The 20,246-nt window shown below is 34.3% G+C and overlaps 1 protein-coding gene across 10 annotated transcripts in view; it reads right to left on the bottom strand.

The window, feature by feature from the left end:
• DMD (dystrophin) overlaps nt 1–20,246 on the bottom strand; it is a 1,043,904-nt gene that overhangs the window by 694,025 nt on the left and 329,633 nt on the right. For all 10 annotated transcript variants that reach the window (XM_063182212.1, XM_063182260.1, XM_063182196.1 and 7 more), the window contains 4 exons: nt 13,298–13,483; nt 12,450–12,631; nt 8,992–9,142; nt 3,918–4,037 (listed from right to left, as the gene is read on the bottom strand). In XM_063182212.1, coding sequence (XP_063038282.1) covers nt 3,918–4,037; nt 8,992–9,142; nt 12,450–12,631; nt 13,298–13,483 — 639 coding nt within the window. The remainder of the gene's footprint in view (nt 1–3,917; nt 4,038–8,991; nt 9,143–12,449; nt 12,632–13,297; nt 13,484–20,246) is intronic.

The following is a 20,246-nucleotide window of genomic DNA, read 5'->3' as shown; positions in this document are numbered from 1 at the left end:
TTTTTTATTTTTTCTTCTCAGAAGACACTGAAAGAATAGTTTATATGAATATCCAAAGCAGAAGGGGAAATATTTTAGTCTAAAAGGTCAAAGTAAGGAAGCACAAGAACAGAAGAAAATGAGTAAAACATAACTCTTGGGAACTCTGGAATAAAATCATGTGCTGCAAGCCTGCAACTAACAGAATTTGATAAATGTTTTTCTAATCAGGTATTATTATCTACTGTTTAAAATAATGACAAAAGGTGGGAAAATATTTTTTCCTATATCTAAAATCAATTCCTTACAAGTGAATATTTAACCCAATATTTAACCCACAGAATTTCTACCAAAAAACACCAAGTTTTGTGTGCAGTTCTCAAGTGCTCAGCATTTCATGCAGTTCTCAAGTGCTCAACGTTTCATCACACAGAGTGGGAGAAACAAACAGGAGGAACTGGAAGCACTGGTCAGGTCCCACAGCTGCGATATTAATGAGACTTTGTGGAATGAGCCCCACGGTTGGAAATCTGTGATGGAGAACTCCAGGCGGCTCAGGATTCCACAGGGAATTAGCAGAAATTTCTAGATCAATATGGGAGATTTCAACTTCCCAGGCATCAACCAGGAATTCCTTTGTGATGAGCAGGTGTTGTAAATCCCTTTAGTCTGTAGGATGCAACTTCCTGTCATAAGTGCTCAGTGAGTCAACTGAAACAGTCTATTCAGTCTTTAACATTCCTCACTTATTTTGATGTATTTTTACAAGAACAGCCCATATTTCATCTTCAATCAGTGGACAGTACCCTGAATTATATGAACATGTAATCATGGAAAAGACACTCTCAGCTCCTTTCCCCCAGCAGGAGAATAAGCCATCAAGTAGTATTGGATACACTCTATACAAATTTCTTTCTAGCACAGACCCTGACCCTTGAAGCCTGGGGAAGCCTCTAATTTGAGCTAGACCACAAGTGTCCTTAAGAGACCTGTTATCTGCTGGGTATAATTATGGAAAAAAGAAAATCTCCCTGCATTCATGGTTTCTGTATGTTATCCAGCCATTTCTCTGAGCTGAAGATAATTTCTCCTATTTTTCCTGTAGAAACGAGTCAGAGCACAGAAACAGTTTTGCTACTAATGTGGTTTGATTTTGCAGCACTAAATATAGATTTGAGCCTTATTCCACAGCTGCCTTGGTAAATCTAAGGATTGAGTTTAATTGGGGTCTTGGAGCTTTAAGTCTAAATAGTGGGTTCTCAGTAGCAGCATAAACAGAGCCTCTCAATATGTCCCACATTGATATGGGAAGTAAGCAAAATAATGTAAAAGTAGTTTTAATATTCACACTCACCCAGTCTAGCTGTAGCCTCTCAAAGTATCTTAGAGGGACAGCTGTTTCTAAGAAAAGCCCGGAAATTGTGTTTAGTTTTAGTTTTCCAAGCAAGGGTAAATTTTCACTTAATAATTTATTTCAGGAGACATTTCTGGCTTCCATGCCATTAAATGCCTCTTAAATAGATATGTTTTTCATAGGCCATAAAACTTAAGAACTTTATTGTTGAAAGAAACGAACTTTACTGTTCATTTAAAATATGCATAGATTCTTGTCAACCTTCCTGAGACATGTCAAAAAGTTCATTTTAGGCTTTAAAGAATCGTCTCATACAAACATTTGAAAAAAAATACACATTATATGCATAGATATTTATATGTATGAAAATATTTCAGGAATCACCACCTTGAAAAGAAATGCAAAACTGAATTGTACCTGCTTGGAAAATCCATCTCTGACTATTACATGGAAATAAATGCTCATTTTATTCCTAATCTGGTCCCCACCAGCACCTCAGTGAGCCAGTCTTATTAAGCTCTTTTGTCTGATAGTTCATGCTCTTGTTTTGTCCTACTTTTAGAAGTCAGACTGACAGATACATAATCAAGCTTGGAACTTTTCTCCATTGTGCTCTTTGTGAAATGCTCTAATGGTTGTGCCTGTCAACACATTTTATCTCCTGTGCTTATATTCAGACTGCAAGTGATAGGGAAAAAAAATTTCCAAACAGTTCCTGTACACAAAAAAGAGGTGCAACATTTCACTAGGAGAGCAGGTGGACTGTGGCAACTCCTTTCTCCTGGGCATTCAAGTGTAAAAGTTTCCACACCTCCCTATCACTCTAAACCCTGTAGCTTTACGTCTGTACTTGGGTTTTATTAACATCTCTAATACTTCTACATATTCTTTGACTTACAGAGCAATTGAATTATGTTTTCTCTTACATTCTTCTGTAAGAAATTATGAATAAAGGACATAATAAAAGAGAAAATGTTCTGTTCCACAGCTCCCCATGCTCTGCTCGGAGAGCCTGTGCTGCAGGGTGAGGGGACTCAGGAATTGTCTTTCTTGCATCTTTCAAGGAATGTACTTTTTCCAAGACAGTAATTATTGGTGTTTTCTGCACTAGTACAGTTACAAATTGTGTATTTCCACAGTGTTTAATTTACATTAATTTTTCATTATGTTTCTTTGAGGTATTGCACTATTGTCTGAGTTCTATTTCATGCTTTATTCCAATATGGATCAGCCACAGATGTTGCACAGGATACTAATGGTACCTTTCCAATGATTGTAATAATATGGGATGAAGCTGTGTCATCTAACGTTCCTTTATTCTTCTTTCTGAAGATGCAAAATTAGATTTTCTAACAATCCACCAACCATTCATTTGTTTTTCACAATATTAAAAACTAATTTCTACATCTTCTTGTTCATGAAGTGCCATAGTTATCAAATACTGTTAATTATTCTCTCTGAAGAGAGAAAATAATAGAAGTTCTATTTAAGACATTTTACAAGTTTAGTTTTGCTTCAGGAGACATGTTCTTGCTAGGGATCTTCTTTATTACACTGAACAGTTCCATGCAGCTGGCTGGCAAGATATTCTGAAAGATTAAGATTATTTTGGGCAGGTGCACCACAGCTCTGAAACTTAAAATGAAGTCAAAAGGAATTAATAATTATGGATCAGTAGAGGCTGTATTGTTAACTTGGCTGGGTTGTGCTCTTTGAGTGACTATCTAGCTGCAGTAGAGAAAACTCAGAATTACATTTGGAGTGGCAGGGCTCAGCATCTTAGTAAAACCTACTCTAAATTCTAATTACCGATTTACTGGTATTGGTACCCAAATTAGCCACATTCAAGACAGCATACAGGTATCTGCTACAGCTATACCTGCTGGAATGTAGATAGCTTCTCAAGAGAAACCTTGGGTGTTAATGATTTAGAACCTACAAACTCTTATTTGCCTAGTTAATAAAGCAAAATTAAGAAAAACAGTTTCTCCTTTCTGAAAGGGAAAACTAGAAAAAATCTTGGTTGTAATATTGCAATTCCTCTTGAGCTGTGTCCCTGGAGAGCTGACCACCAACACAAAAGAGCCCTCCTTCAATGTACCTCAACATTAACTACTGACTTTTGTTTATCTAATTGCATTCAGAAGTAAGAGCATTGGAATATAAATAACAGAGCAATAGCAACATTTTAAAGACACAATTGAAATAGTGAATTGTTTCTATGATCAAGTTAATATTTGAAAAACTTTTAGAATATCTTGGCTGCTAGCCCTATCACAAATGTATCTCCAATGTCTCATTCTTTTAAAGATACTCAAGTGATTGTATTTAGAAAATGCAATTAAGTTATACTTCCCTTCGTTTCCTAAGAAACATGGCCATGAGAAAATAATGGGAAATAAATTACGACTTTCCCCTCAAAAGTGCTTTAGAAAAATACATAATAATCTTAATATTTCTTGATAACTATTATTTGTCTACAAATTATGATCCTGTAGATCATGAACACATTTACTATCTGGTTTTGTTTTTTAAAATTTTCTTTTTCAATTTTTTGGGACCATCACTGCCATACAGTCATTACCTGAAGTTGCTCTTCCAGTGCAGCAGTAGCTCTGTCACCACTGTTTTCATCTACCACCACTACCATATGAGTTAGGGAATTCACTTTTACTTGTTCCTGCTCCAGATCTTCTTGAAATGCCTATAATGAAAGGATATGTGTTAGAAAATGTATTCCAAAGTAAAAAAAAAACACAAAAAACAACAAAAAAGAAACAAAAAACCCAAAAAACCAACCAAAAAAAAAAAAAAAACCAAAAAAAACCAAAAAAAACAAACCAAACCAAACAAAAAAAGCGTACCATTGACTGGTTAACTTGCATAAATGACTATGAGAACTCCAGAGCTTAAAGTTACTCACAAGTCCTGACTCGTATACAATATTCCAGACTGAAAATTTTGCTTGAGAAATAATTTGTTGAGTTTATTTAGCTGATTTACAGATAGTCACTTAATATGTATACATACCATAAAAAATCACATAGATTTCATTAAACAAGCACATGCTAACTTCAGTTTGGAACCCTACAACATTACTTACGTAGGAGAAAACTGCTCAGGAGGTGACCCACCCTTTGGAAACTCATGCAGCACCCTACTTACACTCACTGCAGAAACCAGTAAACTAAACTAGAAACAAAAGGATTTCATGATTTCTCCACACCTGATGAAGAAATTGCTGGCCCTTTTGTTTTTTTGCCCCTCACTCACCATAAAAGATGGAACCCTTCATTTGCTATACTTAACAAAATCAAAACCAGCCCAGCTCTGGAATCAGAGAACTGAGCTGCCAGACCTATTTTCTTCTTCCCTTGCTCTGGTGCAGCAAGAGGACAGAGAACAAAAATGGAAGGAGTTAAAGTAGTGTTGGTTATGAAAATTAAAACCACAGAGAAGACCTCATACCACTCCCTTAAAAAAACCCAAAAATCCCAAGGTATCCAGGACTCCATCTTGCCTGACACACTTTTTAGGTGTCTCTAACTTGCTTCAAATCAAAAAAATAATTAAGGAAACCAAAGTCCTGGATTATGTTCTCAGTACTTCAGCTGAGTGTCTTCTAGGGACTAATGCATATATAGTGGGATGGTTACAGCCTGAAAAATAGCATGGCCTTGTCACAAAGAAAAACCTTGGCTGCGTTACCTACTATGCTGAATTTCACAATGTTTTGATTTTCTGCTGCTTTTTCAAGTGGAGTAACTCACTCATGTATGAAGTCCTTGCTGAACATAAGTTCATGCACTCTAAAACTCTTTCTCATAAGACATATTACTTTTATATAAAAATTTAAAAAAATTAAAAACCAAAACAATGTGGTTATAAGCAATAGGAAAGGAATTCACAGAATACTTTGTTTTTAGGGTATAAATATCTTACCACCCATTTCAGAGTTAATTTCTTTCATGGGCATATTGAAACAATATAAGAATCCTCCTTTTTCTGACTTTCATGCTTGTGAGTACCATTTGCTTCAGAGAGCTAGACTATAAAATAATTCTCAAGGACTGTGAAGTATACTAAATTGTTAGAGTCATCCCTGGAATTTAGACTTCTCAATGTTTTATGATGCAGCTCTTGAGAGGGAAGAGGAGGCAGAGCAGTCAGGGATTAGCATGTATAATAGAGCTCACTTTCCCCCACATTTAACCCCCTCTTTAAGCCATACAAAACAAATTCATTGCTCCCCAAGTCTACAGCCATGGACAAGGTGACTTTCATTTCATTATTAGCTGGAATCTGACAGATGGCATCCCAGAACAAAACCAGAGTTAGCAGGAGTGGATGGCACTTTGGAGGTGGGAGTCTCACACACATTGTGAAAGACTTGAGAAGTCAAGGAACAGATGAACCAGAAAGTTGACTCATTATCTAACCCTCAGGCAGATTCAATTTACTCTGAAGTAAAAAACTGTTCCTTATAACCCAAGTGTCTATTTTTACCATGAAATTCATTGGTGAGAATTGTTTGTTTACAGGATCTTGTTGGAACAGGAATTTATGATAGACACTTTCAAGACAGAAGCACACTCTGTTCAAATAATTTAAATGGTAATTTCTAACAAGTTGCCCTGAGCTTATTAGAGAAATACCAAATTTTTAGGGACTTAAAATGTAAAATGGACATAGATGTTGATGAATAAAGATAGAAATGAGAGAAACTCATAAAACACTACAAGTCCTTTAACTCCTATCTATCAGATAACAATTTACACAACTCAAACATAATCTAGTTCAAAATTAATAAAAATGTCATCCAAATACCCAAAGTCATCCAAATACCCAAAGACAAATCCTTCTTGATATTTGGATGCTGAATAATTATCTCATTTTACCTTTGAAAATTTGAAGTAGTAAAAATCCCGGCACTAAAAAAGGCTTAGATGTTTTTAGAAACTTAAGGAAACTATAAAAATCTACCAACTATATATGGTACAATATTAATAAATAATAATATATATGGTATAATAACAAATAATAACTGGAATAAAAAAGCCACTGTAATTAAAAGCACAATTTTTCCATTTATTATAGTATTTCCAATACCTTATTCTGCCTGTACAGCTCAATAGTCCTTAGATTTTTACTGAAAAGTAGCTTGCCTCCTTTAAAAAAGGATAGGGAAGGGATAATTGTAACAGGAGAAAAAATACTTAAAAAACTACTGAAAAAAAAAATTAAAAAGAATACTGAAATGTTTAGCTAGTCTTCCAAAACATATTGACTATGCCAGATTTCTTACCAGAACTCTTTACATTCTTAATGACATAAAATTTTCTTCTTCACCACTTCACTACATAAAATTTTCAGTACTATCAAGATAAGAACCTCACATATTTTGGATCTAAGCAGCGTGCTGGAAAGAATATTGTGTTCTTTCTCTGGTCTGATTGTTGGCTGCCATACCCAATACATATTAGTGGGGCATTTTGGGTTTTTTTTTATTTTTTTTAATACGTTCTATCAGAAAAACTGAAGCGTCAGTCACAAGAACTCGAGACCAATATTTTGCAACATCATTTTAAAATACATAGAATAAAGAAATCTGATGTATGGAAATCATAACTCAAAAGGGGATACATAACATGAAATAAATGAGTGAAAAATACCTACTAATGAACAGGTAAAGAGAGGAAGGCAAAATTATAAGCGTAAAGAGAAGACAGAGGCAAGATGATAACAACCCAAACCTAACATGTTTGCTGCTCTGTTTCATTTGAAATGTTGATTGCTTTTTTTATTTCAAACTTTTGTTTCCTCTTATGAATTTACAAAACATTGTTTTCTGATTCAACCCGACTCATGTGAGACTAAGAGAAAATATGAATGGTTTGGGGTTTTGCTTTTTTATTTGATTGCTTAATAATGAAGCAATAAATGTACTATTAAAAGTCCATTGTTTTAACTCTTGCTACAGGAGGTAGCTTTGCCGTACGTAAAATACAATAAAACCATATGACACTTTCTCTCAATAACTGAAGGAATGGAAAACCCTGTTCTTACTTCTGAATAACACAAGGGATAAATGAATACAAATGTAATTAAAATTAAATCCAAACCATTTTATTTCCAGCATTTCTTGCTAAATTCCCTTTTGCACATGAAACAGATTTGAAAAGTAATACACATAAATAAATAATGTTCACTAACTCAACACACCACAGTGAAGAACAAGCATGTGGAAAAGAGATTTCTGCATGTCTTCACTCAGAATCTTCAAATACAAGCCAATTACCTATTTTTCTCAGCATCAGAAAGAAGCAGCATGAAGAGATTGCAAAAAATAATGGTATTGCATTTTATGTTAGTATTCAAGCATAAAATGCATAGAAATAGGAGTAAAGTTATTCAAGTCTTAGTACTGATGTATTCAAAATCTTTCATGTTCCTTTCTCCAATTACCATTTCATAATTTCCTTCTGTCTTTTTTGAAAGGAAAATTTAATATCAGAAAATGTCCTTAGCTAGCAAACCCACATACTGAAATGCATTATCTCCTCACAGGGCAAGCACAGACAGCACCAGCAGCAGCAGGAGCTGCAGAATTTGTATTCTTCTTCAGTAGCACTCCTTAATCAGAATGCAAAGAAATCATCTTTAACACACAAGTGCATCATGATGTCTTTTGCAGCTTTTGACCTATTTTTAAAAGAACTGTAAAAGCTGATTCCAGTTTGAATTGTTTTTCAGGATGATCTGCCCTCTAAAACTTGGGATAGCACTAACACAGGCCAAGAAGCATCAGGTGTTAAAATCTCTCAAGATACCATGGCAAGAAACTGCTTTGAGACATTGATGTAGAGACATTAAAAGGTCATCATATTAAATCTGCACCACCTCACAAATCACCTCTGTTCTCTATATTTTTCTGTTTCCTTATAATCGCCATGTGCTGTAGACACATATATAAATTTATTTTTAAATCTAAATTAATATAAAGCAAGGCATTCTAATCCAGTAAATTTATTCAAACTACTACAAAAAATGCCCTTTCTCTCATTTTAGTTTTTAATTCTTCCAATTAAAAATTACCCTTACGTAATGTGGGATAAATTGGCCAAATTCCATCTTATTGAATTCCATCTATTCCTGAGTTTGGTTGGTTGCTTTTTTTATTGTTTCGATACATTACCAAAAATTATTTTCTACTCCTAGAAAGTAGTGCATTTTTCAGTGCATAATATGTATTCACTGCAAATATATATTCAGGATCTCTGGAGTCCTAACAATGTTATGTGGTCTGACAACTGCATCATTGCTGCTACAACATGTAAGAGAAAACAAACAAGAAGAATACATAAGCATTAAAAAATCTGATATATTTTCATTCTAATGTAATGAAAAGATGTTACAGTTGCCTTGAATATTCTAGTATATTGCTTATACATAAACAGAAAGCAATATTTTTTTATATCAGAATAAAACTCACAGTTGTGATAACGTAAGTCTACAAAAGCTTGTTAACTGTACAGAACAATAAATATTAAACCAAGATCTCATATTATTTTGCTATGCTCTAACGACAGGAGTAGAGATTTTAAAATGTCAAACACCCAATTTGGTTTTTATGCCTTTGGAAGCCCATCACAGCATACCTTATGCTCTTCTATTTGGCGCTTTAAGTCCTCTAGATCTGGACCTAAGGGCTCCAAATCAGTTTTCTTTGTCCTTTCCTCTGTTTTTGTCAGCCATTCAGCTAGCTGGGCTAGCTGCTGATTCTGCAGATCCATTAGGACTTTATGTAAACTGTAAAACAAATAAAAAATAATTAAAATTTATAAATGAAGCAGAAACATCTGCCCCATATACTAACAGATTTTCACAAGGTTACATTTGAAGGCAGAATAGAAATATATGCTTTTGAATAGATGCTTTGTTTGAGGGGGAACAGGCTCCCCAGGGCAGTGGTTCCAGCCCCAGCCTGAGAGAGCTGCAGAAGTGTTTGGGGAATTCTCTCAGGCACTGGGGGTGACTGTTGGGGTGTCTGTGCAGGGCCACGAGTTGGACTTGATGATCCCCATGGGTCCCTTCCAACACAGCAAATTCTATAGAGAAGGTAATTGAAACTTTTTGGAAATAGTTTTGATTTAAACTGTTTTGAAGCTTTTTCTTTAGGAACTGATTACATCATATAATATTCTATCTGTTAAAGCTTTTTATTCCAGTTGGATTTCTATTAGATTTGGAGTTCAAAATTTCTACACTCTGTTTTTTTTAAAGCTTGTTTTGCCCACTACAAGTATTTTGAAAACTGCTCAAACAACTGATCTTACCAGGCTTCCTCTAATTTTAGGATATTAAATAGAAAAAATATTATATTTTCAGTTATTCAATGGAAAATACTCTGAAATTTTACCAGGAAATACTTCAGTTTTGCCTAATCAAATTGCATAGATAGGTCCAAAATGATCTGGCCAAAAATCCATGACAGATTTCCACTTAGACCTTCCTCTTCAGAAATTCTCGAAACTCTCCTAAACAAAACCTTCATCAACAGCATTTTTGGATTTCAGATTTGTTTTTTTCTATCTTTTTTTTTTTTTTTATTTAAAACCGGAAATTATATTTTAAAGAATTATTAAAACCACCAGAGGACTCATATAGTATTGTTTTCATCCTAATCTCTCTATTAATTACAGATAGAGTACAGACAGATGATACCCTGTTTCAATAAAGCCCATGGTTTACAAGGGATTAGGGATCTTAGATCTCAGTCCTTCACTTTCAACTGTGCATTTTATTGTCTTGATGTTCTAAACTAAGCTATTATAAAGTACACTGCTTCATCCTGGAGATATTCCTCTTAGCATTAAATTAAATAAACTCTACAGAAAACCTGTTACAGTAAACTGAATTTAAGAAAAGGAAAATATGATGAAACAAATACTATACATAATATTGACATTATTCTGAAGTAAGGAGACTAAACTAAAAAATTAAGTAATCACAAAACATAATTACAGTTCATTCCTAAAGCAAAAGAATGCTTCTTCTTTCTTACCATTCACCAGGTATTTCCTTGCTTTCAAAATACTTTTATAAACATCTGATTTGAGGGTTTAATATCTATTGATATACCTCAGGAGATTATAGTATGGCCTGAATAAGTTTCAAATTAAAAAAAAAATGAATTGAATGCGTTTTAAAAGTTGTTGAACTCCCCGTAAAGGGGTAAATTGCATTGTTTTTCTCTACAGTGACATATTTATCACTGAGATGCTTTACTATAGAGAATACTGTTTGGGAAAGGCCAGGAGGAAGAAATAAAAAAATAAAAAGACAGTTTTCCTTCAGCACAGCTACCGGACTGGTTATTCGAAGACTCAAATACTTTCAGTACATCGTGAATACATGAGAAAGTAAATCTGGGCTGCTTTTACACAAAAGCATTTTTATGTTCCAAACTTCCTTTGACATTCTGACCTCCTAAATCACTTTTTATAGGACCGTTTCATTTTTTATAGCATATTTATCAGTATATCTTCCTCCTGTCCTTGTTTATAACTTGCTTTTGTTTTCCTTGTGCTGTAAAGTGTGGTACCCTTTTTCACAATTCCTATTACCATTACGGAGGTCAGACAGTCTTGCTGTTCTCATCTTCACAAAAACCATCCCTGGTTGGTTAAAAGTGTCACTTTTGCCTTAGGGACAAGATTACAGCAATCTGCTCAGAAGATTGTGCTTTAAATTGAAGTAGAAGATGGATACTGAGAGTTTAAATTATTTACAATAACCCAAAAATATATTATATTGTGATAAGAAAACTTTTTATACTCATCCAGCCAGTTTCTTGAAACACAGTGGTTTGACCAAAAGGCCAGAATTAACTATATCTAGGTATATCACTCCTGAGAAATTTTTTCTTGCCCTATCCCAAATCTCATTGAATTTATCACAGATTTCTTTTTTTGTATAGAAAATTAAATAGTAGTGCAACACTCTCTGTGAAGCCCTTATTATTTTATGTCTTCTACTGAACTCATATTACCCAAACATAACCTGCTTTAGAAATCACTAGGCCACTCAATTCCCCAAGCAATGACCTACAGCTGCAGCTGGGAGATGGTTTTAACAACTGGTGTTAGAGGACATTTCAAGTAGAAAAAGTACCACTCAAAGACATAACGACTTGCATGTATTGATTTAAAAGAAAATAAGTATGGCCAATAAAAACTCCCTACAGTAAAGAATCATAGATTTTTTTGCTGTCCAAAAATATATGAGAATTAGAACAAGTTCGGTTGAAACATCTGAAACCCAGAAACAATTTTATAGTCAAAGGGAGACAGAATAAAGGAAACATTCTCAGTACTCAGCAGCAAGCTGAAAAGAAAACAATTGTTTGGAATTGCTAAGAATATATGGGAAGAAAGAGAGTTATGTCATGCAATTGTTAAAAATCACAGTTCACTTTTTAATACAATAGGCAAACCATCAACTCCAAAAGGCAAGGTAGAACTGGAAAAAGCACAAAGAGGAGCAAGATGAATAACTGAATATGTTCAAGATATATTTATGAAGAAAGTAAGAAAATATATACTTTATCCCTGTATCCCATAAACCAAATTACTCCCCTGTGGCATAATCATAAGCTCTTACATTTATGGAATTTCTTATCCCAGATGGCACTACGTAAATCAAAATATCAAAATCAGATACAGTAATAATAAAAATTTCCGAATATTATTGTGAATATTTAATAGATTATTTCTCTACTTCTACTTGTAACTCAACTTTAAACTATAGGCCTTGCACTTTTAAAAATAGTGTAATTTGCACTCCAATAAAAGTGAGGTAGGTGATGCAAACTGTGGTTAAAGTGTTATCTGTGTCCAAGTTGTTGGCACCTTTTGCTTTATGTGGCTTCCAGGCTACAAACAACATGCAAGGCTCAAAATCCCTGCACATCAAATTTCAGGTTAAAACAGATACAAGATGGAGTTTTGTTTACAGTGAAGGAAAATCTCAACTGTTAGTCAAGTTCAGGATTGTTTCAGTCAAAATTAACTACTTAATTATTATATGGTGTAATAACACCTAACATATTACTTACTTGCTTTGTTTTTCCATACTTGCTACCCTGAGACTTTCCCAACGAGAATTAAGTAGACTCATCTGTTCTTGGATTTCATTCTCTTCTTCATCTGAAAGTTTTCCAGTTGATAGAAGTTGACTTCCGACTTGCAAAACATTACCAACACGTCCTTGGTGAGCTGTTAACTCCATCATAAACCCCTGACAATTAAAAAAATTAAAAATTAAAAAAAAAATCCAGTTTTGAGTTGCATTCTTTGAAATGAAAGAACACTATCACATCATTTTGCGAACGTGATTTTCAACCTTGGTTTCAATCTTTTCAAACCCTCACCAAAACTTGTAACATAAACTGGAAATAAACACTTCCATTTTCTTCAAAGGGCAAAAAGCTGTTTAGTGTGGAGAAGGGGAGGCTGCAGGGTGACCTTACCCATCTCTGCCACTACCTGGAAGAAGGTTGCAAAGAGTGGGTGTAGTAACAAATGATGGAATGAGAGGAAATGGCCTCCAATTCTAACAGAGGATGTTTAGATTGGATTTTAGGAAAAAAAAAAGTCTCCACTGAATGTTCTCAAACATTGGAATGGGCTTCCAGGGAAGCAGTTGGGTCATCATCCTTAGATGTGCAGCTGCAGCATTTATTAGGAGCATTTTGGGGTGGATTTGGCAATATCAGGTTAATGGTTGGACTTGAGGATCTTAAGGGTCTTTTCCAACCTAAACAATTTTATGACTCTAGGGCAGAGTCTCCAGTTTACATTCTCCAAATCAAAATTAATAAAAACAAAACAAATCCCCCCCCTAAAAAATCAAAGAGAATAGAATAAAATAAATAAATTTCAAAATATTAGTATAAACATGTACCTCATGGGTGTGAAACTGTTCTTTAACAACTTCTACATCATTGGATATATCTCCTTGTGCTTGTAATGCATCTTCAGCAGAGAGAAGCCACGTGAGCACTTCTTCTAAAGCAGTTTGGTAGTTTTCAAGATCTCCAGCCCCCATCCGCACGGTGCTAAATTTCTTTTCTTCAACACTTGCTAACACCTGATCAAAACCAAAATTGTAAGAGCAAAGAAAATGGCACCTGCTTAGACAGTTCTACAAAGGAATAAATGGAAAACAATGTATTCTTAAAAAAAAAAAAAAACAAAAAAAAAACAAACTGATGGTCAATACATGGACGTACTTTGCAATACAAAATCAGTTAACTGACCAAGATCAGTTAAGATTTAGGGAAATAAAAAAAATCTTATATTTTAATTAGATATTTCACACTGTTATTCAAAATCCCTATCAAGTGTTCTGAATAGCGAATAATGAGAATAATATTTACCACATATTTAGAGAGATATTTACCACAGAAGCTCATAAAATTGTATATGCAAAAAAGTAGCAAGTTACGTTCTGACTTTGCAGAGAATCTATGAAAAACATAACATTTAAAAATCTGAACCAACAAACCTTTACACTACATGCAATGCTAGGCTTGAGCAATCCACAGACACATATTTTGTGAAAACTGTTCTAGGAAGCTGGAAAAGCTCAAAAACTCATGCGAAATCATAACTTTTTAAAATCAAGCAGAAGTATATTACTGTTGATTTCTCTTTTCTGCAAAGGCCAATCTTATAATTATTTTTTAGAAGCCAAATCTCTTTTGAGAACAGAAATTTCTGGTCTACTGCATAAAGTCAAGAGAAATCAACAAGTACTCATTGATTAGTGTAACAGTAGAAAACAAGGACAGAAGAGAAGAAAAAAATGCATTTGCTACAGAAGATACCATCCCATATGTTTTTCAAAAAGTTCTGAACAAGTTTAGCTAGTTTGTCAGGAATTTAATTTAAAAACAATCTATACATATAAATAAGGTTATGCTTCCATAAAAAAACCCCAAAAAAACAAAAAAACAAAAAACCAAAAAAACAAAAAAAAAAGGCACTTAATGTTTTTATACTTGGCGAGAATTGTTCCTACTGACAAATTTGTGCCAATAAAATGCTTAAAGCAGCTAATAAAGCCTTTCATTGCAGTTTAGAACTGAAAGTAAAGTTTATCATTAGAACTACAAGCAAGAACACAGCAGGCTCTGAGTTGGAAGGGACCCAGAGGATCATCAAGCCCAATTCTTACATGAACGGCCCATATGGGATTAGAGCTCAACCAAGTGAGCTGACTTCAGGGAGTGCAATGCTTGGAATGTAATAATTAAAAATGAAATTTCCAATCTTTACAACAACAGCTTCATTCAGGAATGCATAGATCTAATAATCACATGAAATTTATGCAGATCCCTAAATATGTGATAGGCTAGGTAAAAGTCATGACTATCACCACTTGTGTGAGAAACACAACAGTCAGTAACTGAATCCTCATCAGGAAAAGCAGGCTTGGAAATCTGATGAACTTTATAGAGTGGGTTGTGTTTGGGTTTTTTTTTTTTTTTTGTTTTTTTTTTTGGTTTTTTTTTTTTTTTTTTGGTTAAAAGGAAACACTATATTAAAGAAATATAAATAATGAAGCAGAGAAAATGGTCACCATTTATCCCTTCAGCACAAATTAATTATTTACCTGTGTAATTCTAGATTTCAAACAATATACAATACAATAAGAAATTGCACCCAACCACATCACATTTCTGCAGCAAGATATATTTTTCTCCACTGTGGAAAGGGATAACTTGATCAGTGCTTTTCATAGGTAGTAGTTTTTTTTTCTTTCCATAGCAATGCTTCATGGTATATATTCATATCTATTACAGTGTAAAAAAATGCTTTAACAGTTGACTGAGGTTAGGGATATCATTTTGGTAGAGATCTGTGATGATCTATGTTGTCTGAATTTGTTTGAAAATTCTTAATCTGAAAATCCTTCTTTCTCTAGATCAGACACCCAATTGTCTCTCACGTGTCAAGTGTTTAACTTTGTCTGAGGAACAGCTACTAAGTATAATTTTTCCTAATGATCAGCACTTTCTCTGCTTTCTCTCATGCTAACAAAAATATTATACAGAAGAGCACTGAAAAATCTTGGAATCATGACCTATGGAAAAAATGGTGCCTAGATTAAATTCAGATCTGTTGTAACATCTCAAAGAAGTATAAAATCCAAAAGATTCTTATAAAAATAGAAGCAAAAAGAGTGTCTAGACAGGTATTTCAAATTGTGTTCTCAAAAAAAAAAAAAAAAAGAAAAAAAAAGGGGAAAAAAGGGAAACAAAGGCTATTTTCTGTCATAACAGAAACAGAAAAAGACTAAGAGAAAAATACATAAGTATAGAATTCTAAAACTGTAACACTGTAAAATGTCTTCAAGGATAAAACACACTCCTTGGAGGCAACTGCTGTTTTTTGACTTGTCAAAAAAGACATATAAACATTGTTATATCTCATATCTACTCCTTCTGTCAGTGTTGTTTTCTCTCCAAAAGATAACTGTCCATCCTTACTTTTCTTGCATATTGAATGAAAACCAGGTATCAGATCAGTGGAATTAGCTGTAAATGGAACATGAAACACTTAGAAGGGGGCAACTACTGACCTAACACTTATGGCATAATCTTTCTTTAAAAACCAAAACCAAAGTAGCATTTCAAAGATCATTATACCCATTATTCATCCCTTAATAAACCCCAAATTTAAGTGTGCAGATCCTACAGTACTAAGACTATTTCTAAAATGAAATAATCCACATAAGACAAACAAAAATTGAAACCTCTGATACTTATAATTCACATTGGTAGGCAACCAAACAGCACAACCTGTGAGTGTTCTTGTTTATGAATTTATATGAAATCTCTTTGAAATTCCTAAGAAAGTAAGGAAAAATAGAATTTTAAGGTGTTGCATATACTACATGGATTGAACAGTTATTAATATGGATATCTAAGTTGTGATGGCTGTTTCTAACCATATTTTTTAAGAGAATAAAAAACAATGAGGACAGGCTGAAGTCAAATTGTTACAGCCATATAATGCTAGGAAGGCTATTCTTAGGGAAAAAAGCTGCCTAAATATGAATACAGTTTCATTCTTAAATCAAACTCTATTCTTCATAAAGTATATAATGAGTATGCAACACAAACTTGATTGTTTTAGAGCAAAAAGAGCAATTTATTGAATAAAAACTTCAACAAAATCTCATTGTGGTGGTGCATGCCTCCCTCCTCGTTGGGCTGCACAATCATGTCAGAAATGCATGTGAGCCTTGGCCTTGAACTCATCACAAATATTATCTGTTCCCATGAACTTATCTTGGTTAACAAGCCAACTGTTTCTTAATGAACAGTCTCAGAAACTAATTTTTCTTGCCTAAACCAATGAAATAACCCGAGAAGAACAACAGTTTTGTTATCCAACCTGTAAAGAATTTACCGACCCAAACTGTAGCCAAGATGGGACGTTACTATAACTAAAGGCCATTGTCTGGTGACCCTGGAAGCAGCAGTCCTAAATTGAGACCTGTTGAGCTCTCCAGGACCGTGGACAGCAGCCTCCCTCTGCGGGTGAGCCCACCCGGAGCCAGAGAACTCCCAGGGTTGCTGCACTTGGGACAGTGCCGACCAACATCAGTGAAAACGACATGAGAAATTTAAATATTTAATGAACACTGAAGCACATGTAGCTGGGAATCAGTCAGGCAGTCATCTCCCAGACTGTTCTGAAAAATGATCAGACACTTTTCATTCAACAATCAATCCTGGTTGTTCATATGGACTGATGTAAAAAGAAAAAATTGCTCAGGACCCATATGTTGTCCTCTAGACACTTTTTTTTTTTACTTTACTTTCTGTTGCACATGGATGAATTATACCTAGATAAAACAATGGAAGTTTAATCTCTGTGCACCTCATCATCCTCTGCTTGGGTGTGGGGGCAGAAAGATCCCAGGGACCCTGAAGATTTAATTTAAAGTATAGTAAGTCAAAGTAAAAAATCCTCTGACCTTCAGAAGCTTGGAAAAAAATTAGCTATTTCTGGCAAATGTATTAATTATTTCACAGAATTTAAACCATGAGCTTGTAGCTCCTCCAAGGTGAGAAAATCAGGGGACAGTGTTCCTCACCTGTTATTGCATTATGTTCCTAAAGGGAGGAGAAGGATTAGTTGTGTTAGCAAATTCTCAAAGAATGTTTCTATTATTATAATATATATATATATATAATAAAGACTGATTCTGAGGTTTAGAAGTTAGCTGGGTGGCTTTAGAAAGTAGTTTTCCAGGAAATCTATAGGGCTCATTCCAGCACTCTTATTTATATTATGTATTTCCTTACTTCTGCCTGTCCCATTGCTAATGATAAAGAATGTGGCTCTGGACATTTAAAGCTTTTAAACTCAAAGACATAAAATTTTAAAGAAACATTTTTTATTAAAGGCCAATTTCAGTTGAGAGTATCTTTCTCATTTTGAACACCCCCTTTGCAGGATTAGAGCCTCAGAAAATAATTCACATTATTCACTCTCAAACTATGCCTCCTATCATCTAAGAATGAAACCACTGCTTATTCTTTTGGTTCCTCCAACTTTCTCATTACAAAATCTATTTTATTTCTCTTTGTATTTCAAAATTATGACTGTTAAAATGCTACATGATAAAATGGTCTCTTCAACAATCAAGATTATGTTTTCTCAACAGATGAGTCATTTCTAGTAATAAAACTTATAAGATAAATTGGTTCAGACCACTTGTTATTATAACTATCAATTTCATTGTTCTAAATGAAACTAGCACTTCCATTTTATTAAGTATTTAAAAAAATATCATTGTAAATTAATGTAGAGTAAGAAAGGTGGGCGGGTTTGTTTGGGTTTGTTTTTTTGTTTGGCTTTATTTTTTGAGGGGGGAGTTGTTTTGTTTTAATGTTTTTTGCTTTTTTTTTTTCTATTTGTCAAAAAATCCACACAGGTTTGGCCTTATGATAAATCTGAAAAATTGCAGGTGTTGCTTGCTCAATTGAGACAAGTTACATTTTTAGTACTTGATTTTCTCTGCGATTCTATTTCTACTGCATATGTTTCCACCTGGATGAATTGACCTGTCCTTGCAACTGCAGTTTTGAGATGCAGCAGATTATTAGGTCATTAAAAATCAATGGAGCTTAGGCAATGTATATGCTGAGGAGAAAAGGCAGAGCCAGGCAGTATTGATGAAAGTGCATTCATTACAAAGGAAGGAAAAGGTTGGAACTATTGACAGGAAAGCAATAAAAGAAAATTAATTTTGTCGACTACTCTACACAGGTACAGCTGGTACAAATAAAGACTGAAAGAGACTAAGAATTTATTGGCATTAAAGCAAAACGTTGCACCTTGGGGACTCAAGTGGGGAAGTTAGCTTAAGACAACTTAAAGATAGTGAAAAAAACCTGCAATCAACTGGCTTGGGGAAGAGACTTAGACTGGAAATAGTGAGGACAGGTAAGATGGTGCTCCGACTTAAGAGACAGGAATCAAAGCTGCCAGCTGCCCATAATGATCAAACATTCTAAAAAGTAGAAAATCTTTCTTTTCATTTTGAACACATGGTCAAGTGAGTCAGTGCTTTGCAGAAAGATTTTCCCCTTAGCTTTCTTTCTTCAACACACCTGTACTTGGAAAAATATCAAATAATGTTTTGCTTAGTAGCTACTTGAGTCAAAGTGTAGCAAAACATGCTGCTTTCATAAAGTCTCCAGGGAAAACGCTCAGCCTCTGTTTATTTATGGGTTTTAATTTTGTTGAGTTTTGCTGCTTATAAAAATGAATTGCTGTTTGTAGCATTGCTGATGACAAGACACCAGTATTTGCCTTTCTAAGGAAAGCACTTCCTATTCAAGCAATTTTGAACCATGGCTCTGACCAGTCACTGACTCTGACTGAATTGAATTACTTTCACCATAAATCTACAACAAAATTATGATTTCTTCCTGTTGAAAGGGCTCATCTACCCACCATTATTCAAACCTTCCCTTTCTTGATGACAGAGCTGGGCACATTTTAAGGGGAAGTGTATTTCAGGTGCTGTCATGTCACGCAGTAGACTGTGAGATCATTTGGCCTCTACATAATACATAAATTAGACCCCACTCTACAAAAAGAAAGGTGAAATTTTCACCTCAGGATAAGTTTTCAGTATTAACTAATGACTCTTCTCAGAACTCTCCAAGAGTGAATGGTAACTGGGCCCTGATGAAATACTACAGGTCAAGAAGCCTGGGGCCTTTTCCCAGTAGTGCTACCAACAATGTAACTCCAGACCAGCACATTCAGCTTATTTGAGTGTTTTGTACTGTCACATAGACACAGACAAAAAAAGGAAAAGGTAATTTTATCCACCAATGATGATCAGACCACCTCAAAATTTGAATTGTGGTCACAGAATAATTCAGTAGCATGAAAAATATGCAAGATTGAATAGACAATGGCCATGCTTATTTAATTTTAAAATGCAAATTCTAAATGTTGTAATGACTAAAATAGCACCCATTTTGAAGGAGACTGCTCTGAGAAAGACATTTAAAGGTCTTTAAAGATCTTTAACACCTCTTCTAACCTAAACCATTCTATGAAATGTTCTATGTTCTAAATTGCATTATCAAAACCTCCATGTGGAGAAAAACTATTAAAAATATAAACAGAAAACCTGAATGCAAAGAGGCGAATCATTTCTTAGCTAAGAGAAATGCAAATGGATTGTCCAAAAATGTACTGAATTATTTTTTAGCATGTCATACAGGAGATTGAGATAGAAATACAGACTGCACCCCACTTCTCTCTGCCAACAGACAAATCAAGAAACAAATATCAAAAGGTATTCTGCTAAAATA

Source organism: Melospiza melodia, chromosome 2 (assembly GCF_035770615.1).
Source record: "Melospiza melodia melodia isolate bMelMel2 chromosome 2, bMelMel2.pri, whole genome shotgun sequence".
NCBI lineage: Eukaryota > Metazoa > Chordata > Aves > Passeriformes > Passerellidae > Melospiza > Melospiza melodia.
Note: the sequence above shows the minus strand (reverse complement) of the source record. Positions and strands in the feature narration are given on the sequence as shown.